Consider the following 24,765-nt stretch of genomic DNA (forward strand, 5'->3'; position numbering starts at 1 on the left):
GTGTGTGTGTGTGTGTGGTTGTGTGTGTGTGTGTGTGTGTGTGTGTGTGTGCGCGTGCGTGCGTGCGTGCGTGCGTGCGTGCGTGCGTGCGTGCGTGCGTGCGTGCGTGCGTGTGTGCGTTGGCAGTGTGTTCACCCCCAGCTCACATTATGTTCTGATATACTTCAGTGAAATCAGAAACACAAATAAGAACTCGGACCTTATTGACTTCAGACCTCTCTTATGCAACGCAGGAATGTTGGACCTGGAACATTTCACTAGATACACAAGTTGCAAAGGAAAACTTTAAAATGAATTGCAATAAAATACACTAATAAACTTTGAAATATATATTACATATATTTGTTATCAAAAGTTAAAATACTCACTTTGCAGATTGGCCCCTTTCAGCATGTTGCATACATATTTACATTATATTACTGGATTATTAATGCTCAAGAAAAGGATGTTGTGAACAGCATGTTTCAGCCGGTGGTGATAGGGGTTTGACAGCTTAATATACTGTTGGCTAATCACATTTTATGAATTGATATTATCTAAGTCATTTTTTATTATCCTCTCATTAAAGCGTCTATCACTGAAAGTATTTATTAACTAAGCCTTCTGTGACTTCAGAGAAAGCACTGAGCCAAAATAACTTTAAAAGCCTGTTTATAACAAAAGACAGCTCTTAGAGAATGTAAATAATAAATAAAGCAACCTATCTAATAAACATCCTATATGTTCTCTTCAAAAGGGGGAACATAAAAATGAGCTTCAGATGACTGCTTTGTAGAAAAATATGTTGACGAAAAAGGTTCCTTTAGTTATGAAGATATTTCACATATTATGAAAAAGTAGAAAGTCTAGTTTGCCAATATTTTTGCTCCTGCAAAGTAACTTCCAAAGTGTTCCAGCTCTTATGACTTTCAGGGAGTTACACTTTCTGCTCTGAAGATTGAGCCAAGACAATGGAGGGCCTCTCGCAGTTTCCTGCCCACAACAATAGCATGAGGGAAAGGCGAAGGGTCCTGACTGGAAGTGCAGGCTTCACCTCTCAGAAACCATCAGCAGGAACACACACTGGACCGCTGCCTACACTTATGAAGTGCACAAAAATGTGAGGAGAGGATGCCCAAAGCGTGGGAATTTCATCTATTACAGTTTTCCAAAGAATTCCTCGCCTGTGGCCAATAGAGTTGTAACAGGATATGTGTGTTCAAGGAATGTAACCTTCACAGAAACTGACTGTTTATACGTGTATTACTAATATTATTGGAACTCCCGCTTTTTCACTTTCCAAACAAGAAACGGTCATCTGAGAATCACTCAGCCTCCCAATATAAATTCAAAAATATTTCTTTACACTAATGGAACAGACAGAATGTACATGTTAAGAGATTTAGACTAAGCCTGTTGAAAGTGTTGAAAGTGTTTCTTTTTTGTAAACCATTACCATATTTAAGAATTCTGTGTATCCAAGTCTTTCAATGTCTAGTTTTGACATACAAATGTGTGAGCTTTAGAGGTTGTGTCATCAACTCTTGGAAAGAAAGCATGGGCCACAAAATGTCAAACTATTTCTTCAAAGCAGCATCTGGCTGAAGTGCGTACATGATGACCGAGGCCATGAACTACACATAACACTATTGGTGACATGTTTGTTTCATTGGACATCATACAGGAATGCAGCGGGGTGGGACATAAGATATGCAAGATTAGAAGGAAGAGATGATGCAACAGAGGTGATAAGCAAGAATCAGCCCTAACACAAAGTACATCATAATACTCTGAGGGTATACCAAATGCATATGTTATTATACACCATATATGTATGCACTCAGACTTCTAAATACTTTAAAACTCTGTGATAAAGTGAACATCGGTAAAAAGCATCAATTCACAGGAAAAACATTTTTTTTAAAGAAAAACAGCTGCAGACATAACATATTTTACAATTTAAATATAAGTACAAAAATAATTAGGAGCAAAACATTTAAAAGTAAAAGCATGTTTGCTAAGACAGCAGCCTATTTCAGAGTATTGTGTTATTGCTATAACTTATGCATCAATACATTTACTGTATATTGCATTGTACGTCTTAGAATTCAACTTTCGCAAATCTATTAAATTAGACAAACACAAAGTAGGACATATAGTTTGTTCTAAATAGTTGGGACAAGTATCTCTTTATTTTTGATTAAATCAGGGACATTCACACAACTCGACACAAACGTTGTTTTGTCAAAGGAAATACTTTCCTTATCACAGTTTGTAGGTTGCTTGAGTTCAGTGAAGTATACTGCAGAATAGATGAGTGTTACATCCCATCAATCAGGTGGCTGCCATCTAGTGGTGAGAAGGGGTTTGCCTGGCCAAAAAAACAAGGAGAAATATTGTTAGTTTAGTCAGTGACTTATTAAGACAGAGTACAGCAGTGCTAACTAAGTGACATTTACACAGAATTGACACCAATGAATGTCAGATGTTCTCTATATGAAAGATTAAAATACAACTTTTGTATCTCTGTCAGTGATGTTGCTTTCCCTGCAGGGATCCAGAGCCCCAAAGTATGCAGGATGTTTCATGAACCATTTAGAAAGTGGATTCATAAACAAACAGACACACACAGGAACGTGTTTATCATCCTCTGTTTTGGGTCTGTAGGAGCTGAGAGCCATGGCAACCGAATACCGAGGGGAGAAAAATCTGCCTGGCCGAGCTCCATCCCTCTGGCAGTCATGCTAAAACTCTTGAATCCCATGACAAAAACAACATTCCACATCTAAGTGATAGTCTTCAAGGAATTCCTGTTAAACAGAGGCATTTCTCAGCTTGCATACCTCATCCTATTGAAACCATCTGGTGTAACGTGTGAATCTGGAATCTTTGTGCATGTGTGAAAGTTTCATTGTCTTTATTATAATTTTCTGGGATGAGAAACCGATGTCCTCTGACATTAGTGTGCTAACTGATTTTAAATTATTGGCCAGTGAGAAAAAGAACTCCTCCAACACTGCCTTCTTCCAAATAAACACATTCACACACACACACACACACACACACACACACACACACACACACACACACACACACACACACACACACACACACACACACACACACACACACACACACACACACACACACACACGGGGGAACAGGTAAGACATAAGAAAAGATAAATGATTCACTTCTAGTTTTATGGCTTTTTAGAAATGTTTTTTTAAACGGACATGAATTCCAGTTTGATAAGCAAAGTTTGCAAAAGACGTCCAAGGCTAACTGACAGCCCCCTACGTCAATGCTGACCCCACGTCCTGCACGATAAGTCTTGTTTTGACTATTCTTAAATAGGATGGAGTGAAGATTGAAGCTGAAAAGCATGAAAAAAAAGTCGATCTAACTTCATATCACGCAATAATGTCCTTTGGTACAAGCATTTTAACAACCGGGCACAACATCTGAGACACAGAAAGTACAAAGCTCACTATATCTCCGTTTTTTTCAATAGTTAGATTTATCGCGGACTTGTGACACTTATAACAATATCAACAAAAGTATGTCCTGCGGTGTTAGGATATGTTTTCTTGCAGAGGGTTGAATGTTGAAAATCAAGCGTTTTAAGAGCTCTGTTATTTCCGCCCATACATTGCCCACATGGTTCATGTTCCTAAATAAGATTTGTTCAAGTCCATAAAAAGAATACTATTATTATTCAAACACTGCTGAGTACTGTTTGAAATATAGCGAGTGGAACTCAAAGGCATCATGGTACAAACACATTGCACAGAGGGCAGGAGCAGGAGGGTCAGAAGGACCCCCGATAAAATATCTATAAACAAACATATTATCTAAAATGTGTGATTTGAGAGGATGCACTGTTTTGACTTGAAAAAGAAAGAGATTTAAAAAATATCAAAACAAATAATGATGTGAAATCAGCCGCTAACAGACATTTACTTCATAGTCTGCATTTCATTATCCATGTTTAAGTAATGATTGTCACTTTACGGCATAACTTATTCCCCCTGTGAGGGCAGGCGTCTGTCGGTCACTGGAAGCACCCTTGGGAGTCGGGGAGGGGCCGAGAGATGTTGTGGAAAGCCCACTGCAAGATGCTGTCAATGGATCCCTGCTGAGACCCAGAGAGCAGAAACAAACAGCCGGATCAATCTCTGGACAAAAGGCAGAGTCCTGGTGACATCATTTGGCAAACATGTACAATATGATGTCCATGACAACGATAATGTTACAATCTTTATCAGATTATTGCTGCTGTTATTAAATGACAGTACATCTGGGCATGTTTGAAGTTGTAGGTCATTCGGTCAGCACATGCACTCTTCCTCCATGTGGATCTGAGTCAACTGAAAGGTTCAGCCAGGAAACAACATCAAATGTTTCCTCGTTATAATCATCTTACATCGTTAATGTGTTAGAGTTATGTGTTTGAACCACAACTTTAGATGAGGTGAATATGAGGCCCTGAAAAGGTCTAATCCTTATATATCAATCTGGTTAAGAATTTATAGTTTTTTGAGTGCAAAATCATTTTTACAACCAGAAGGAGAAAAACACAAATGATCTATTCTGTTGTTGAAGACAAACACAACTAACAAAGAGGATATTGGTACTATTAGAACAATGACTGTTAATGAATCCGGCATTCCTGACATTCATTCAATCTTACCTAAACTTAATGAAACTGTTGTAATATTGCATGGGCAAGAACTTAATCATCAAACCTTAAACGCAGCAGTGTTAGCTTATAGTACAACATAAATGTGTAAGATTTAAAACTGTTTGAATCTTTCTCAGCACACACTGGTACCTGGACCCAAATGTATTCATTCTTCTATGATGTGTTTTTATTTTCAGTTTGATAAAGAGGCGCTGTTTTGTTGAAACACAAGCAGCTTCATAACAACTCCCTCCCTGTGCAGTCATCTTGTCTGTGACATGCATGGCTGTGTGCTGTATTCATATCATGTCTACATCTGTTTTATCGACATAACTGTGCCTCACTCACGTCTCCCAGGATGGAATCCAGCTCATCTTTGTGGAGGCCGGGCTCAGGGACCGGGGGGCTCTGATCATGAACCCCCGGGGCGAGCTAGACACGCACACGAGATTACAATCAATCACATTCAGATAATGAAGGTGTATATATCATGTGTACACACACGTGCAGACACACCTGTAGGACTCTGGATGATTCAGCCTCCCTCCCTGCGGAGCCGCCCCAGGGCCCGGAGCAGGACGGGCAGATGGATGTCCCTCTAACACACACAGAGACACAGATGGTGAGTCAGAGTGTTTCTGTGGTAAAGAATGCTACCGTCAATGATGAGCAACACTCCTGAGGATAACAGAGCAATAGGTTTCAGATGGAAGACTGAACTGTTTGCTCATCATGTCAAACGTATTATGCAATGATTTTAAATCAAATGGCATTTATAAAATGCTGCAAACTCCAAAAAAAAGGTTTCGGGTAACATTTCATGCTCTGCTAAAAATGGTAAAGGAATCTTAACTTCATCACCAACTATCACACAAACGCACTTAGACAACAGTCAAATTGGTTTATGAGGTCATCACCAAGGTTTCATTTGTTCTCTGTTTCTCTGGTAATATTGAGATATATCATTGATCTTTATCTGCATTATAGACATTAGATTACTTAAAGGACCGAGTGGGCCAGAGCCTCTGATTGAAATTACTGCCGAGATTTCTTATCGGGAAGTCACAAGAGACGCAAAAAGTCTTGTTCTTACTGTATGTAGGAGGGGTGGGGTCCTTTTAAATGTTTGTGCCCAAGGGCCCATTGTCTCATAATCAGATCATGAGTATACAGTATACTGCACACCCTGCTGCAACTGTCCATTTAAAACCCATTAGTCACCATTAGCAAGATAAGGATCAGAGCGTTAATGCACATTGTTGATCAATACAAACACAAACGGGAGTCCAGAGGAAGGTCTTTATCAGTGAGGACATATTTACACACTGATGCATGGATCACATGGAGGCTGAGATTAGAAATGTCACGTTTGTGGGAAGTATGCATGTCATCTTCTGAAAAGGTAGGAGATGATAGTGAGGAGTGTGTGTCTTACTTGGATGAGAGGCAGTGTGTGTGGAAGCGCTGCAAACACTGGAGGCAGCGAGTCAGCTCTCCTCCTCGGTTACAAACACCGCACACCTCCCTCACACTGAGCAGCTCTCCACCTGAACACTGGACTCACATGTGATGCCATTTTAGAGAGCAGCACAGAATTACCAAATGGTCAGAGGAAGAAATAGCAGAGTTATTGTTTAACAAGTGGGACAAAATGGGTGACAATATGAAAGGTCACCAAGCCGATCACAGAATCTTTACCTGGCTCATGCCACTCAGCTCATTCGTAGGAGGTGCGACAGCCGTAAGACACGAAGATGAGAGCAAGGAGAAGAAGGAGACGTCCATGATGGAGTTACTGGAGCTTGTGATGGTTTGCTGCGTCTGGGCAATGAGTGGCTGTAATATAAATATTATGACCATGATCAGTACTGGAACATTTAGAGTACAAACCATTCAGTCTAAAAACTAATCTTTTAACACAATTGTATCATCAGATAATAAATATTTTAAAAGGAGAGTATTCAATGCTACTGTGTGACAAAAATAATGTATTATACTAGAATACAAAACCAATTAAACAACTGATTAACTATAACCAACTATATCAACATCATGAAAATAACTGTATATATTGTTTGTTTTAGGAAGCAGATCATTAATAGTCATAAAAGAATAACCATTATGATCTGAAAATATTATACATCATGTTGTGTGGAAACTTTTTAATACAAATATAATTTCTATATCCTTCAGATACTTACTTGCAAAGGCAGATGGGCATTCTCTCTTTTCACTGTGTTGCCACAGCACCAGTCACACTGCCACGAGCCACTGCAAATAAAACATGTAACTTCAGATTTAAACTTCTTTACAAAGCAGAACTTGACATAACAACAAATGACACAGAGACAGAGAGTGATTAAAATCTTTAGTTTTTCACCACGGTATAGACGTGAGTGGAGGGAGAAGGCAGGTCAGATGAAAAGCTCGAGGACATCCATCACAACAAATCAGCTCCCCCCCGTCCTTACACACTGCACACTCATCATCATTATACTGAGCCTAAACACAGAGATACAAAACACTTAGGACACAAAAGCAGCTTCAAAGGAAAGACATGTGAATGAGTGAATGCTGAGAGGATCTCTACCATGCCTGTGTGTGTCTCCCCCTGGTGGTGAAACGTGTTCTCAGCAGCTTGGGATGCTCCATTTGTCTGCGCAGGGTAAAACTGTTCACCAACTTGAATGCACTGTCTGACAGTTCCTGTTAAATGACAACGGTTTTTTAACATTTATTTTTAAAATAGTAGTTGCTTATTTAGCTATTATGCTATTTGATCTAGACTGATGCATAATTTTGATGATTCAATATAATTGAAGCAAAGTCAAATTCTTGATTTGAACATTATAATCATCAGAAAGATACACATTTATTTTGTTGTGGATTTACAGTTTTTTTTTATTTTGTACTTATATCAAACAGAATATACACCAAATCTAAAGTTTGCTATACTATCTTTTTCTTGTTAAGGCCAGGCGATACAGAAAGAATAGTTCTTCTGCAGATTCTCCTTTTTATCTACTGGCCCAGAAAAGTGATGGTTAGAACTGAGCAACACATTCAGAAACTTTAATACTCCAAAAAGATCCATCACCAGCCTACATGTAAATCAAGTATTCAGGTTAAGTACTTTTATATGGTAAGTGTTGGATAAGGTTTATACAATTTTTTTTCCAACAGGTAATAAGTAAATGTATTGGATTCCTTTTGCGAAGTTACCCTTCCAACCTGCTGGTTAGTTCTATCAATATTTGTAGCCATAAAAGTAACCAGGCTTACCATCTGAAACAAACATCTGTTGGATATGGATCTTCTCTGTGTCTTCATGGCTGACTGGCAGCTCAGCTAAGGAGGAAGAGGAGGACAGAGTGACTGGTCCCTGGACAGAAGACGACACCGCATCTGTGGCAGAACTTGGGTTCAATGTTTCTGTAATATTAAATAATTATATTTACATCTAACGTAGAAAATATAACTGATTTGTAATTACTATTTCCAGATGTTGGCCGTGGGGCTGCAGCTCCACTCTTCACTCTGTACAGTCTTACTTTGCCCCCTGGAAAAATCACACATATCATCATCATCATCATCATCATCATCATCATCATCATCATGAGCTTTAACATGTTCTTAGTTAGAAATCAGAGTCAGAGGAGATGCATTATGGGAAATAACCTGGTCCATCGCTTGTCTTGGCATGATACTGAGGTTGCAGATTGTGTGAGTTTGTCTTTCTGTCCTCGTGGCTTCTCTTCTTGATGTGAGGTGTTTTTGTGTTTTTAGACAATTTCTTCTCACCTCTGGCACCTGCAGCATCCCATTCTGTCCAAAAAATGTCAGCAAATGATAAATGCATACTATAACTTTTGATAAATATGTTGGTGAAACTTGAATGTTACGCACTGGAGTGTAGGTTAGTGAGCAGCGTCTGCAGTTTAGGGTAGCTGTCCAGGTTGTAGTCTTTTGACAGGTTGCTCCAGAAGGCCTGGATGGTGGATCTGCTCTGCTCCAGGACCCAGGACAGGAGGGAGTACATGGCCTTATGGATCCCCTCACTGCCTTCCTTCTCCAGAGTGTCCTATAAGCAACAGGGTGTGTGTGAACTCTTCAGTCTGAATTGATGTCACAATCTAAAAAGGTGTTCCTGGGTCATCGTCTAAATTATTGCTTTTCAGTGTTTGATTGGGTCGAAAATGGCAAATGATTGTAATCAAAGTGAAAAAATAATGTTGTACTTACCTTCAGTAGTTGGTCAGTGATGATATTTGTGTCCACCAACCCGTAGACAAGAGGGAAAGGGTCGTCTACAGCCATGGCGATATCTGTCCGCAGCCCCCTCAGCATGGAGCGGAGGTTTGTGTCCCGAAAGGCTTCCACTCTGGACATGATCCACTTTGTGTGTGAATCAACTCCAAAGTGATCCGAGATCATACAAGAAGTACTTTGGATGGAAGAGGTGTGTCCTTCTCAGGGAGGAACATTGTGCACAGGTGCGTCGTTTCCTGCTAACGATTACTTCATTATTGATACATTTGCTGATTATTTTCAAGATTCATTATTTAGTCTACTAATATATGAAATATAAATAATGTAAGTAAAAACTGAAAAATGCCATCAGCTTGTCAAAGCCCAAGGCGATTTTTTTTGGCGGTCATAAAAAAAGAAATACATCGCCATATTTGAGGGGCATTTGTTGCAACTCTAGCGTACACACATTACCATGCAAATGTATAGCACTGATGCCACTGATTTCAACTGGCTGAGGTTTTCACAAAGGTTTCACCATTGTGGAAATCGAACCAATTCCCCCTCGACCTCTTGTCTGAGTATGTGTCTCTGTGGAGTTCATGTGTCCACTAACAGCACTAACTGTCTCCTTCCATCTGTTGACCCTCATGGGGGTTGTATGAGAAGCTGTCCATCTAGGGGAATACCTGTCCTCTTGTATTGGGAGGACTTGATGTAAGTGTCTTTAAAATGTCATGGGACAGTTTCCTTCTTAAAAGGTTCTTTCCACCACAACTTCCCCATCAGATGTTCAGACACTGACTCACTGCGTGGAGCTCAGGATTGGTGCAATAATTATGACAAAATTAACACTGTAAACAATTCACTGATCGACATATTGATGACACGGTTGGTTCCTGTTGCTGTGTAACTTTATTCTTTGTACAGTCAAGAGCAATAAAGACAGCCTTTCCAAACTGTGCAGTTTCTTCTATTATATTATTTGTATTATTGTTGTTTTGATTTAAGCCAATACTTAACAACAATAAAAAACACTGGAGCAATATGTTCTATTATGTTTCTTCTTGCGAGCCTTTTCTAAATGAAAATGAATGTTAGGGTACCTATCTGATGATTGCTGTTATCTCTCAAACAATGTATCACTTTATTTAAATGTTCATAAGGGACCACAGGGCTCTCACTAATGATACAAAAACATTGTTAAGGTTAACTTTGAAAGCCAATGCAAATGCTCATTAAGTAGTGGGCATACCATAGAGTCCCAAAACTACTTCACCTGCACTTTGACCGTATCAGTTTCTTTAGCATGGATGTTTCAACACAACGTCAAACATGTTTGCATTAATCCAATGATGCTCTAATGTTTCAGTGAATTGTCATTCAACAATCAGTTAATGCTCACTATAGTATGGAAGCCTGTTTGCGCCACAGGAAGTCATTATATTGACTTAGCTATCTCAATATATTGACTTGGCTATCTCATTATATTGACTTAGCTATCTCAATATATTGACTTAGCTATCTCATTAGATTGACTTAATTCACCATCAACTAGTTGTTAATTAACATGCATATTAGCAGTATATTGGCTCTTTATTAGTCATTATAAGACATGTATTAATGCCTTATTCTACATGACCATATTCTACAAGTAATAAGCCATTAGTTGAGAGTTTTTCCTCAATAAACCTCTAATTAGTCCTTATTTATTGCAAGTAAGGAAGTTGTTGTACATGAGTTTTGGTCTTAATATGCTCTGCTCAATATGTCTAAATAACTCAAAATGAGGTATTTCTATCTTAGAATATGTTCCCTATTTTAAAGTGAAGTCTTGTTCATAACCAATAAGCTAGTAGTTTGACTCTAATTGACCTGAACAGGTTCCCTATTCTAATCGAGGGGCAATCTGCCACACCTGTGCCATCCACCTTCATTACCCAAGGCTCTGCGCATGCGCATGTTGTTTTCACACACTGGCATTTGTTGATACTCAAAAAACATGTACCTTATTAAATGTGTGTTTTTAGAGAAAGCCTATATATGAGGTAGGCCTATTCTATTTGTCTTAGTTGTTTCCTAAATAGTCTGCTACAGGGATGTAAAACTTTGTGTACGAAGTATCCGTAAAAAACAAAAATAAAATCATGGATTAAATAGACCATTTTGCTTTCAGGTAAATGTTGATGGTTAGGAGAGTGAAGCCCTTTAATCTGTAATTTATTAATCATTAAACATTATTACATTATTCATACTGGTGAACAAGGACCACTTCTACAGAGGGACGTTCACAACATACATATTACATTATTATATACAGTGCAGTGCATTACAGTGGATCGTTATATGTGTATTAACGGGATGAAGGGATCGGGAGACTGGGAAGGAGAGAGGGTTTGAGGAAAGGGTACAGGAGTGTTTGAAGGGAGTGGGAGTTGTGATATTAAGTTGTATTGTATTACTTATTTTTTTTCAACCACAGTACAGTTTGTTCTATAAAAGTTAAACCCATAGAGAGATAGAGTGCCACATTTTCACAGCTACTGTAAGGTGAACCTACTGAAAGTTGACTCTTGTGGGAATATCAAGTGAGATACATTTTGTCATGAGATGCTATAGAGAGATGCTATAAAACATTCTAAGATAGTCAACCTCCTTCCAGAGTGCAGAGACCCTGGATGTCAGGCCAAAGGTCAAAGATCAGATCAACGTGCATGCGTGCTGCAGACATTCAGACGTGTTCGGCCATTGAGAGTGGCCGACCCCCCACTATTTATTCCTCTGTGTTCAGGCATCATTTTTGGTGATTTCCCTTTTTATATATAAAAAATACAAAACATAACAGCGAAAAGAATTCCGTTGGTTGTCCCGTTTTTCATTTTTCCAAAACTGTTTTTGTTCGTTTTTTATTTCCTCATTTGGTTGGGCTTTTTTTTTTTTCTTTTCTCCTCCAGTCACTTACATATTGACAAAGTATACAATATTTTACAACTGAACAAGACTGAAAGATAACATTTGATTTGTCTAATGAGATACAAGGCCCGCATCCTATATCCAATTAGAGAAGTCAACTGGAAGCTAACCAGTAGTAAGCAACACAACAAGCCTATGGTGTGAAGGGAGCTGTCCGATTTCAGCTCGGCATTAACAAGAGCACCCGCCCTCGGGGACAGAGGGCTCTGCCGGTTTGTCCAGCTTGATGTCAATCACTGGGAAGAAAGGAGTTAAGGAAAGTCACAGGATAGGTGAGAGAAACGTCAAATATTATTGATGGGAAATGCTTTAAATGACTGCCTAAAATGTGCTTCAATTGCATATGTTCCTAAACCATTATGAATGTATGTTGCTTCTCCTTGACATGCTTATTCTGTACATACAAAAGGCTTTATAGAGCTTTTTTTTTTAACATAATACTCCTCATGTATGTACATTCTCTGCATAGTGAATACTTGATCGGCTGTAATAAAAAAGGAAAAAACTAGTTATAGAGCTTTGAATCATCAGATTACAGGAATTGAATGAAGTAGTCCCATGTATAATGTTTCCATTAATAATTTACATGTATTGATAAGTGTCTCTTTTCAATGACTCCCTTATCCATCCTCCATCACATGTCCTCAATGTGTGTCACTTCCCAGACGACCACTATGTGGTGCTGTTCCTGTGCATCCACGCTACCTTCTTGGCTCTATGCATTTCCTCAATTAGGCAAAAAAGCTTTAATGGCTGATGCCTCACTAGACAGTAGGCTGGGCGGTCTGCTTGTACTAGTGCCAACAACCTCTAAGAGATTAAAAATAAGCTGCCTGTTTCTTGGCCGTGTAGCTCTTGGCACAGCAATTCACAGCGGCTATAAAGGATACTGCCTTCAGGATTTGCATCGTCCAAACTTTCCATTCCAGGTAGGGCTGCTGCAACACGACGAAACAGCTATGAGGAGAGAAAAGGAGGAGAGGAGGGAGGGTTAGGGACTCAAAAAGAAGATGAACATAGAGGGCAACGCAGAGAGCATTTAAGAGATAGCAAGAGTAGGAGGGTTACATTTATTCCTTATGAACTCCAGCCTCTTTGTGAAGATATAATTAGTTTTACATATTGAATAAATCATTTAATCTTTTTATCAAGTCTTAAGTAACATCCCAGCTCTGTTTTGTAGAGATTGCAATATGTATAGGCTAACTGTCTTTTTCCTTTGTTTGCTACGTTTGCACCGCACCCACTATTATCGGATGTGCACACCATCCACACTATAGTTAAGACTTTTTTTATACATGTACATATTTCTTTGTCTACTCAAGTTGGTATCTGAATCTCCTTGGATAGACAAAGGAGTGGCAGAAAAAGCTTGGAATAATGAGAAATATGGTGAAACTGCGGGGTTCACCTGTTTGACATTGCAGCCTGTCTTGGCACTGGTCTCGATGAACATGACGTTCAACTCTTTGGCTCTCTGCTCTCCTTCCTCGATCATGATTTGCCTGCAATAAAATCAGGCCAGGCTCAGCAACATGACATCGAAGCATCATTTATTCAGTACTGACATGTTGACTTTTAGGACTTGCTTTCTGCTCAGTAAACAAAATATCCTCCTGTCAAAGACTATCTTAGCTAAATGTTGTATTTGACATACTCACCTCTTCTCTTCCAGATCTGTTTTGTTGCCGACTAACATGATGATGACGTCACTTCCTCTCTCTGTCCGGACGTCATCGATCCATTTGCAGGTCTGCTGGAACGAGTTCACATCTGCATAGACAAGACTCTTAGTTCAAATCCAGTCTTTTTTTGTGTTGTTATGTTAGAATCCCATGGGAAAATATTACTTCTTTGCTGGGTTGTTATGTTTTTCAGACAGATCAACACATACAAGACAATGCATATGTGCTCATAGGTAAATTAGCACTCACTTGTGATGTCATATACGACTACAGCTACAGTAGAGTCTCTAATGTAGCTCGGGATGAGACTCCTGAAACGCTCCTGCCCAGCAGTATCCCACAGCTGCAGCCTTACCTGCATTTACACCACAAACACACACACACACACACACACACACACACACACACACACACACACACACACACACACACACACACACACACACACGCACACACACTTCAATAGCTGTTTCAACGTCATACTACACACAGACTACCCAGGCCTTAGTATAAGTACACATCCAAAGTGATAAGCCAGTATCAGCTCCTGTGCAGGCTTACAGAGCTTTATATCCTGACAAAAAATATACTATTAATACAAGCTAAATGGATGATCCATGCAGGAAAGGATTTCCACTTCTTAGGGCTAGAAGAGCAAAGACTATTAATAGCAGAAATAAGCTAAGTATAATCGTGTTAGTCTGTGAAGTGAGAAGTTATTAAGGAAATCAAATCAGAGATTAGTGAAACCAGAGTGGAAATTGGGGAATTTCTTGCTCAGGAGGTTTGCTGGCTTAAAATGACACATAAAACATGAATTCATCTTTACATGTTTACATGAATTTTAAATGATATTAAAAGCTTCCTACTGTTCGGTCTTCCAGGTACATTGTCTTAGATAGGAAGTCTATTCCAATGGTAGCCTGCGGTGGAGAAAGAACAAAGGAGGGCAAAAAAGATCATCAGTATTACACAGACTTTAAAAGCTAAATGTCTCCCTGCACCATCAGAGCAGATTGACTGTTGTTTAAATGAAGGAAAACACAAAAAGAACAGCCAATAAGCCCTGAAATTGAATCAGACTGAAAAACTAATATAATTTGTATTACCCTCAGGGATCAATCATTCAGAGTTGTTACGTAGCGAACTCCTAAGAAAGGCAGGGACAGAATAATCTGTTTTCTCTTTTTAATAATAGTCTATTATTGCCTAGCATTTCCTTTTGATAACTGCAGTGCAAATTACATTATTTTATAAAAACCCTGATTTGGAATTTGCATATCAGACTTGACATTATTCTGTTAGTCTGCCCATTTGACCAAAAAGGGCTTAATATAATTGAAAGCTTTATTATAACTAATAACTTATAACTAGTGTTATTCTAATCTATCATCAGAAGACTATTGTCTAGAGAAATATGGCAAGGAGTCCTTGGTAACTTCTTCAGTGCAGTATTATGCATTATCTTCTTTTTTGTGAGGCTGGCCCGAGTCTTACCTGATACGTGTTGTCGAAACTGTCATACATGAATCTAGTAATGAGAGATGTTTTCCCCACTGGAATAGAAACAGAAGTATATATTTAGTTATGTGATATTTCAGATTATAAACAGTCATATGGGTTTCTTATGAAAACACAATTTAAATTGTACATAACGATATGACAGTTGGTGTGTTCAGGAAGGGACAGAAAGATATTAAAAGATGTGCAATAGCATTCAATCACTGTCATTGTAACCTTCACTTTTAAAAGAAAGAATTTCATTTCTATTTCAAAATAAGAATATTACATGAAAAGTAAAAATTTGTCGTTTCAGTGTCTACCATATATCCACAATGCAAATTATATGGAGTTTAGTTGGTTAAGATCTGTGATAATAACCTAATTTTAAGTAACCTCCCTTTCATTACAACACAATGCATTTCATTGTAATGTTAGTAGACCAAAGAAATGACTACATTGTCTGTTCTAAAGAGAAGAAGTAAGAAATAAATGTGCTAAAACTAACATCAGTATCTATAGATCATTTTTTAAATTATTCCATTCATCATATAGTCAATGCCTTTTAAATGTCGACTAATTCAAATGTTATGTTTTGTCGCATCAACACTGAGAAGTTTAAAGTAATACAAAACATATTAGCAGGCAACCCTCACCTTAAAGAGGCTAACCCCTCACATTACATTTTTACTCAATCTATTAATTTAAAGGATTTGTTGATTACCAAATTAATTTATATTTTGTATTATTATATGATGGTTTATGTTTTGTTTTGTATGTACTTTCAAATGTTGTATGCTTTTATAATGGCCCATCTATGGGTGCATTGTAAACCACAGTGGGCCGCTGTGGTATGTGGCCTTAGTCCAACCTATATATCTAATTGTCCCTATAAATATAACATATAGATTAGATATTGTAAAAAATAGTTGCAGATTTATTTTCTGTTAACCACCTGATTGATTGATGGACTAATGACTCAGCTCTATTTTCTTGTATTCTTTCTTTGATGGTGATCAAGAACATTTGAATGAAAGAAAAAGGAGGAAAACAGAAATTCTTTCTAATAATTATCACAAAAAAATGCACAAGGCCTCCTAAAGCAGACAGATGTGTGGCAGTGTTAGTCATGGTGACTCCTCAGAGCATCAAGGTGAGCCGGATCTTATTTACATCCCATCTTACCACCATCTTTAGCACCATTTTACTTCGCATCTACAACATGACTGAGCAGTGGACTTCTGCAGCAGGCCCCAGGCCCTCATGCAGAGCCTCTCAGGGCAGACAGCTGTGCTTTTGAATCCAGAGATGGGCAGTGGCCACACCAGGCCTCGATACAGCACCGTGGACAGCAACATTGCAGCGCAGGCCACACAAACACACACACACACACACACACACACACGCACACACGCACACAGGGAGGCTCGAAGTCGACACACAGTCTCCTCATATACATGCAGCACACACACAGGGGCTTCACAATGTAAGACACCAGTCAAGCTGTTGTCCTATTAAGCCTATTTATGTGTTTTCTACAGCTGTATTGTATGGGATGTTTGTTCCCTTGCTGCCACTCTGGATGTCTGCTGTCTGAACACGTATTCAGGCAGATTTACAGCGCTAAACCATTATCGATCTGCCGAATTTGTGCCATCACATTAAATAACACACAGTCATCCCCACCCTAAAAAAAGATGGCTTATTGAAACCATAGAATAATGCTGTGGCGCTGCCAAGCTCGTTTATATTTTATTATGTGTGGGACCGAACCGGAGACTGCGAGCTTTAGAGATGCTACAGACATCGCCAGCCTAGGGTGTGTCCCGAACTGACACATGGGGGACTGTTTATTATCTTTTCCAAATGAAATAAATACCCCAGAGGAAGAGGAAATTATTACACACTGTCATGTAATGGATTAAACGATTGTTCTTGTTAGAAATAAGCGATGTGAGGGAATTATAGCTGTTATCTGAAAACAGGCTGAGCATTTTGTCGGTCACTGCAGTAGGCTACATCAAAACATCTGAATTCATATCGCCTGCTAGGATGCGAATTATGACAATTTGGACCAACTAAACAATGATTAGGGATATTCAGTACAATGAGCTGTGAGTGGTCATGATAGTTATAGCAAATCCAAGGGTGACATTTACATGCAGGCGGTTTTTTTTCTTCATCTTCGGGTAATCAGATTTTCTACAGTCACATATTGTGCCCAAGGGTCCATGGGCGTGAAATTACACAAAGCCGGCCACATCCTTCAGATTCAGCTGAAACTTTGTAAATCAACAAGGACAACATACATGGCCTTCTACATATACGCATGTTAAGCAATAGATGGGAGGACAACACCGAACCCTCCCAAAAGATCTGACTCACCGCTCTGCTCGCCCAAAAACACGAGTTTAAATTTCCTCAGGGGGTTCCCCAAATCTCCTCCAGCTGACATGGTGGCAGATAAAGAGCTCAACTTGGATTATTAGATATGTTCTTATTGCTCGGCGTCTCCTTCGTTGTGGGTGCGCAGGGGGATCCTCCTCTCCTCTCAGAATGATGGGAATGCAGCTCAGCATCCTCCTGTCAATCTGTGGAGCTACTGCGCCTGCGCGACCTCACCTATTTTAATTCGTCACCTTTCTATAGGAAATCGAACGAAACTGTTTTTAGTGTAGTAGATTTAAGATAATAACAACGTGCACGACTGTGAAACATAAGTAAATAAATGTTTGGTCGATTACAGAACACATGTCAATGGTTTATTTTTCAGCTATTGTAATTTGTTTAGTCATTGTACGCCTTTGTTTTTTTTAAGTTAATAATAGGGTTAGGGTTCAACCTATTTCTAAGACGAATATTATACTTTTAACTTTACTATACATCTTTTTGATTTACAAATTAAAACATTTGTGATCAAATGTTTCATCATTGTATGCTTTGTGAAAGATGAAAACAAACAAGCTGCAAATTGCAATGTGAGTTTATGCATTAATGACAATAATCCATAAATATAGTATAGCAATACAAACATATAATTACATATATTGGAGTCATTTTATATCACTGTCTTGCTACTTTTACTTAAAAGATTTGAATATAGAGTGCTTACTCATTCTATAAATTCTCTGAGATCTTAAAGAAGTCTTTGAATTGTATGACGTTTACCGTGGTCCTGCTGTCAGAATACACACATTATATATCAAATTAAATGAATAGGATTTAGTTTTTGTTTTCAGTAAATAGATGTTGAATTCAATGCCTTTCTTGGAGGCCTTGTCAATCATTTGGATATAAACAAATAATAACTGTAATCATCAACTCAGTTTGCAGTAATAATGCATCGATAAGGCATTCTCAACAACGTTTAATTCAGCTTTTATAAACACACCAACATGTCATTATTTTGTGCAAAATTATCAAATGGAATCTTAATACTAATGTGCAAATTCAAACAGCTCAGCCTCCTTCTCCTTCCAGAAAGCAAAGCTACGGTCAATATATTTACAAATGTCTTGGTTGTTGAAGCAAGAGAAGTTAGAGTCCCTGCCGCACTCATCTGCAGCCACAGTTTGAACCACAACTTTGGGTAGGAGTCTGGTATCTGCCAATAAGGATGATGATGGGCAGTGGCACGGTCTGGAGTCTCCAAAGAAGCGAACTTTGATGTCCTCAAAGCCGTCGCTCCACTGTCGACTCCCTGACTGGATTTCCTGGAGAACGGCCTTGTGGAAGTCCTTCACCTTCTCCCAGGAGAAACTGCCGACATGGTCAAAGACTTCGAAGCAGAGTAGATGCCTCATCTTCCTCTCCTCGGGCAGCAGCTCTTGCTCCAAAATGTGGAAGTATCCCACCATGAAGAGGTCAAGGGTCAAGCTGTCGTGGGTCACTGCAACACCGTCCACGTCTGGCAGAAATTGCTCTGGGGAGAATATTACTCGAGAACAGTTTGAGGAGGACACACAGGACTTTTTCTTTTCTTTGAGTCCTAGTTTACTTCTCCAGCAGTGAAGCACCTTGTCTACAGCACATCGTTGTTGGCAGAATTGAAACATGGAGGTGATTTTCTGTTGGGGCAAAGCGCCTGTCACTCTCTCTGGCAGTGCTTCCTGTCCCTGTCTCTGCCTCGCTGCTCTCACTGAAATAGCATATGCAGATTTCTTCCAGTGGCTCAGGAACAGCACCACGATACGCTCTTTCCTTAGGCTGGTAGTCTCCATCACAGGTTTAATTGTTTTGGGAGGGTCGCAGTGACTATTCAGGTTGTTTACTTCTGGAGCTCCAAACATTACCTGTCCTCCTTTCATAACCCCAGCAAAGGGATAAATGCTGCCAATCTGACCCTCAAAGTTGGATCTTAGGTTTCTGACCGACACCCCGGACTGTTGGATCTCCCTCACCACTCTCTCCCTCCGAGCTCGGCTGTAGCTGTTGGATTCCAGTCGATGGCTGAAAGTAGACGCCATTCCTATGTGAGGAATCCTAGGACCACTAGAGGTCTCATCATGTGCAGGCACTACCTCTTGCTCGTGTTGCACCAATCCCTGGTCCAATTCAATTCCTAAACTGTTGCTAACCCCCTGCAAACCCTTCATCTCTCCCATTATTCCATTCATTACGCTCCTCTCACCCCCTTCTTCTGTGGTTTGCGTCAGGTTGGCCACCAGCAGCGACATACTCTTAACAATCTCTGAGACACGACTGCACCACATTGGCAAAGTAGGGTGCATTTTCCCCTCAGTGTCCATCTTTTGTAGGACCTCTTTGTCGAGGGAGATGTTCAAGACGGAATCAGGTAAAATGGACCGCAGCTCCTCGGTGAGCCTGGTCAGCTCCAGCTCGTAGGCCTGGCAGCGTTTCTGCAGTGAAACAGTCTCAATTTGTTGCTGCAGGTACACCAGATCATCCTCTGTTAGGAGCTCTCCAAAGGGCCCCAAGACGGCGTTGTGGGTTTGGGAGTACTTCCAGCCGTCCACTGGTGAGTAGCCGTTAGTCATGTCCTGTTAGGGGAACGAATAGATTTTCAGAATAATTTTGAGTGATAGGATTCTAGCTGATATTTGGTCTACAAGCCTACTCTACATGCTCTTTACTTGTTCCCCTTGTTCATGTCTTTTAAAGCTCAATTATCACCCTGGTGAGTCCAACCCTATTCGAGAAACACTAACTTCAACCAAATAACTTAACTTGTCTTTTTTAATTCATACACACAACGTCTATTGCGCGTCTGGCCGTCCTGGGAGAGGTATACCTCCTCTTTCAGTCTCCCAGATGTTTCTTCAATTTCTTCTCCAATAGCTTTCTTAGGAGTTTTTCAGGATCCACTGCGATGACTCAGGACATATGCTGTACACACTGTGATTCACCCTGAGACAAATGTTTAATTTGTTATGTGGCTATATACATTTGTATTGATTGATTGATTTTTTGATTGATTCATTTACTGATTTATTGATGAATTGATTGATTGATTGATTGATTGATCCAACCACTCCCTACCTCTTTTAATCTTACCAAATAGGATTGGGTATGCAGATGCAGACATATCCAATAACATACATCGACCACAGATTTTACTGAGTCAACACTAAAGTAAACATACCTGTCTCCTCTGCTCCTCCTCGTCCTGCAGCCTGACCTGCAGCTGCCGCACCATCACCTGTCGTTTCCACTCCGCGATGGGCCGGCCGGCTTCATCGTGAGTCGGCACCAAGGAGTCGATGTCAGCCAGGATCACATCAGCGTGCAGTACCTCCTCCAACAGTTCATGACTATTACACTGCACAACCATCCGAGACAGTAGTTGTCAGTGTTAAAGGTTTGTGAAATAAAATAAATAATAACAAGTATTTTTCTGATGTTCTTTCATTTTTTGTATACCATGTTTCAAAACTAAAACATTATTAATGTAACACCCATTATACATCCACACAGTTATTATTACTTACTAGTTTTGATACAGTGTTGTCATTTTTATTGAGAACATACGAGCCTAATTAAATATGTTCCCATCCCTCCCCTAGCTATAATTGGACAACAGTGATTGTCCAATTTAGTCTCAGATAATTGTATAGGGTTTTGTCATGTAATCGAATGTACATTACCCTGTTAATCATTCCCTATCGATCCTGAAGGCAGCCATCTTTTATGTTTTTATGCACAAAGTACTGTTTATCTTGAAGGTTGTTATCACCGTTTGTCCAGTGAAGATGGCAGCATTCTTCAGAGACTTAATGGACTTCATGTGGGACATCAGCGTGAGATCCCTGTCTGGAGGCTTCAGGTAGCTGAACGATGTCACCACTGTAACATAACAAAGGCTAAATGTCAACAATTGTATCTTAAAATGAATCAATATTATTATTTTTGTATGTGTAATTTATGGTGGTTGTGGCAGTTTAATGTCATTTTATATAACGTAATAGTCCCTGTTAATCACCTGAGGAGGCCATCTGCACATTCTGCATGGTGTCCGAGTGGTATTTCTTTGAAGGGGCGGCAGGGGTCACAGAGGGTGAGGCCCCAGGAAGTGGTGAAGGGTTGCGAGGCAGGGGGAGCACCTCTTTCATTGGCTGCTGGGGACACACACAGCAGGGATGATCCATGATTAAAGGGACAGTTCTGCTTAGTGGAACACTTCAAATGCCTTTCTCTAGGAATTATTTTCTGTTTTGGTGCCATTACCATTTACAGTATAGGGAGGTGTTGAATGAGATTGTGAATATTACAAGGTTTGCTGATATTCTTTATAAAATAACGAGGTTAGATAAGATAAGATTTACTTTATTGATCCCAATTTGGAAATGTTTTGATAGTTGATAATATTTTGGGTTTGGGCACTGCAAACAGATTATTTAGATGTTCTCAAATGCATTAGTTCTCATTAGTGTCCTCCTTGCTCCCTTTGGGATGCGGAATACATTTTGACCTGTCATAGCAAAAAAAGCAGGTCATATTATTAAAAGCACCTTTGAAGGAATTAGTGATTCTATTAGTTTGCCAGGTTATATTCTCCGACTGTAATTGTCTATCGCTGCACTGATGATGGTTCACCTTGCTGTTCTCCATGTTGGCTCTGCTCAGTCACTGTCTGGTCTTCTGGAAGCAACAGGAACTCCTCTTTCTGAAAATGACATTAAGAATAACAACATGTGACAAAAACTAGATAAAGTGAGCAAAAGAGGACCCCTCCTGGAAAGAAATGTGACACAGAGTATCACACAGCAGTGAGTAAATAAACGATTTCAAAATAATCTTCGAAGAGACCTCCTTGATGCCACATGGTCAATATAAAAAAACTCTGGCCGCAGCTTGTAGTACTTGGATAAAAAACAAGACGTGGTGAAACAGGAGCCCCGTCAGCATCAGTAGCGTAGCCCGCACAGAGTGCAGGAGAAAGTGTTCTTAGAGTTATGAGAGACATGATATCCTGCTTCAGGTAACCTTCCTGATTTCTCACAGGCTCCACGCCATTCTAAAGCATAAATACTCCACAGAAAATTAGATGTTTGTCCTAATTAGATGTATATGCAAGAAGTTAGATTAAAAGCTTTGTGAACAACTAACATAATTACTGTTTTAAAAGATAAGTCATATTAAGTTAATTTGTCACCAAATATAAACCTGTAAAACCTTTGAAATACATTTGATTCTTTTATTGACCAGATAAATTGTATTTAGTGCCCTTAGCAATCTGTTGCTTTCATTCCAACGGTTAATGGCAATGGTTTCCAATACACATGACATTCAAAAAATGTTTTATATCTAAGTAAGGCTTTGATGGTTAATAAATATAAAATGTAAACTGTCAAGAAAGCATTTTTAATTCAAATAAAATAGATTCAAAATCTATTTGTCATTTGCAAATACACAATCATTTTTCTCGAGTTCCATCTCTTAACATTACCTTGAAGATCTGATAATATAATACTTCAATATATGAAAGCATGCAGTACTTACAATATATCCAGGAACTGTGAAATCACGAGCAATGGGACAGAAGATTAATTATAGGAGGAATTTAAAAAAAAGAATAATAATACTGAAAATAAAGACGCGCAGTTTACTCCAGAAGGTGTAGTCTCTCTACTCTGGAGCGGCCAATAAACAGGCAGACCAAGGAGCAGCATCACCTGGACCCAAACCTCAGACGGGGGCCCTTCTTTGTGTGCATAATTAACGAAGAGGGATAGGGTGACTGCATCAGGAAGTATAACAATTGCTCTGTGAATGTATGTAGGAGACGGCATACAGTATGCTGTGTGTGTGTGTCCGTGTGTATGTGTGTGTGCATGGACACCTTCTCACATGTTCATGTTCACACTTGAGACCGGAGATGAAAGTCAATATCCGAGACTGCACCCGAGTGATTCACTTCTTGTGGGAGACGCACTTGGCGTGGAGTTTTGTATTTCAATATCAGCATTTCAATGAATAGCAGTCTGCTTTATTTGAACATGTTGCTATAGCTACTCCTACTGGCACAGTTTCAGAGCAGTTAATCTAAAGCTGTTACTTCAACCTTTTTGTCAGATTCGTGACTAAGCAAATAAATTGCCACGCATCACTGGAGAAGTATTGTAATGGCTATCAAGGGTGGCGGGGGGCTGCAGGATAGTATTTCAAAAGTTGTGGCCTATAGTCCATAGGTTAGCTAAATCAATTACTGAACTTAATCCTGATCTTTTAGTGGTGATAGCCTACTGTTCTTTGTTTTGTTAGTTTTTTTTCCTTTCATAGGAAACAATTCAACTAATTTGACAGTAACTGGGAATCCCCTTCGGTAGAAAGAGAGACAAGCTGCTGTTTACTAAACCGAAATAGTTTACATGTCGGCTCAGTGGGAAGAAATCAACAGCTTTGGTGAATCATTCCAAGAAAAAGGAAATTGCATAAACCAGCAATCTCCCGCACAGACTGCTCTTTATTTGAACTAAAATGGACCTAAGAAGTCAAAAGTTGGGGGCGCATCTCACAAATAATGTGTAGATGAATACGTTTAATCAAATGGAAGCACATCTCTGTTCATCTATACAGTTAGCGATTGTGAGGAAATATTAGCTGCATTTTACAGAGCTATGAGATTTAAATCACTGACTGCACCTTTGATGAATTTTAAAACTTTTGGAGTAACTATTTTAAATCAAAGTATCTTGTTTTCTAATTTGTTATCAATATATTATTTTTCACAATTGTGTTCAGTGAAGATTTTAAATGCCAGTCGTCTCTATTGGCAGTATGTCAATCTCCCGGCTGCTGGTCACCTACAGTACAAACAAAAAGAGGGCAATTGGACAGAGATATTGAAACAGAACACATGATTAAATATTCAACATCCGTTACACATAAAAGCCCTGCAGATATCTTACCAAACGTATTGTTCATCAATAGTGAGCTGTAACCTCAGTGCCTGGGATGAGCCTTTGTTTGCAGTCCAGTATTTCTGCCTGTGTAATAAGGGGGATTAGTGTGACCGGCCCTGATGCAGCTAAGTACATGGTGAGTACATAATCAATAATGGAGGGCTGCAGAAACGCAGAGCAACAGTCTCACACTGCAGGCGTTCACATGTGTCCATGCTGAGCAAACAAACTGTTATGACACAGACAGGAAAAGCATTATGTTATATTAACAATGTATGAGGTGAAGGAAGTACTCAGATTGCTTATACTGTAGCAGTACTAAAGTAAACATACA

General features: G+C 39.3%; 3 protein-coding genes across 3 annotated transcripts; all 3 read right to left on the reverse strand.

Annotated features, from left to right (window-relative positions):
- Positions 1–1,985: 1,985 nt before the first annotated feature.
- On the reverse strand, positions 1,986–9,058 carry aire (autoimmune regulator). The gene is made up of 14 exons (XM_079651032.1): positions 8,906–9,058; positions 8,570–8,744; positions 8,342–8,488; positions 8,157–8,222; positions 7,946–8,011; positions 7,254–7,369; positions 7,044–7,165; positions 6,865–6,934; positions 6,362–6,499; positions 6,099–6,217; positions 5,180–5,261; positions 5,012–5,095; positions 3,994–4,117; positions 1,986–2,350 (listed from the first exon to the last, which is right to left on the reverse strand). Exons 1-13 carry the CDS (start codon positions 9,050–9,052, stop codon positions 4,034–4,036), a joined length of 1,416 nt encoding a protein of 471 aa, XP_079507158.1. The 5' UTR covers positions 9,053–9,058; the 3' UTR covers positions 1,986–2,350; positions 3,994–4,033.
- Positions 9,059–11,088: 2,030 nt separating this feature from the next.
- Positions 11,089–17,652, reverse strand: rab6bb (RAB6B, member RAS oncogene family b). Its single transcript, XM_079652487.1, has 8 exons — positions 17,455–17,652; positions 15,067–15,125; positions 14,439–14,492; positions 13,819–13,924; positions 13,546–13,657; positions 13,296–13,389; positions 12,775–12,841; positions 11,089–12,120 (listed from the first exon to the last, which is right to left on the reverse strand). Exons 1-8 carry the CDS (start codon positions 17,522–17,524, stop codon positions 12,056–12,058), a joined length of 627 nt encoding a protein of 208 aa, XP_079508613.1. The 5' UTR covers positions 17,525–17,652; the 3' UTR covers positions 11,089–12,055.
- Positions 17,653–18,095: 443 nt separating this feature from the next.
- espnlb (espin like b) lies at positions 18,096–21,597 on the reverse strand. The gene is made up of 4 exons (XM_079652483.1): positions 21,509–21,597; positions 21,263–21,372; positions 20,672–20,848; positions 18,096–20,069 (listed from the first exon to the last, which is right to left on the reverse strand). The coding sequence occupies exons 1-4, from the start codon at positions 21,534–21,536 to the stop codon at positions 18,507–18,509; spliced, it is 1,878 nt and encodes a 625-aa protein (XP_079508609.1). The 5' UTR covers positions 21,537–21,597; the 3' UTR covers positions 18,096–18,506.
- Between the last annotated feature and the right edge of the window lie 3,168 nt (positions 21,598–24,765).

Source organism: Notothenia rossii (genome assembly GCF_949606895.1).
Source record: "Notothenia rossii genome assembly, chromosome: 9".
Classification (NCBI taxonomy): Eukaryota; Metazoa; Chordata; class Actinopteri; order Perciformes; family Nototheniidae; genus Notothenia; species Notothenia rossii.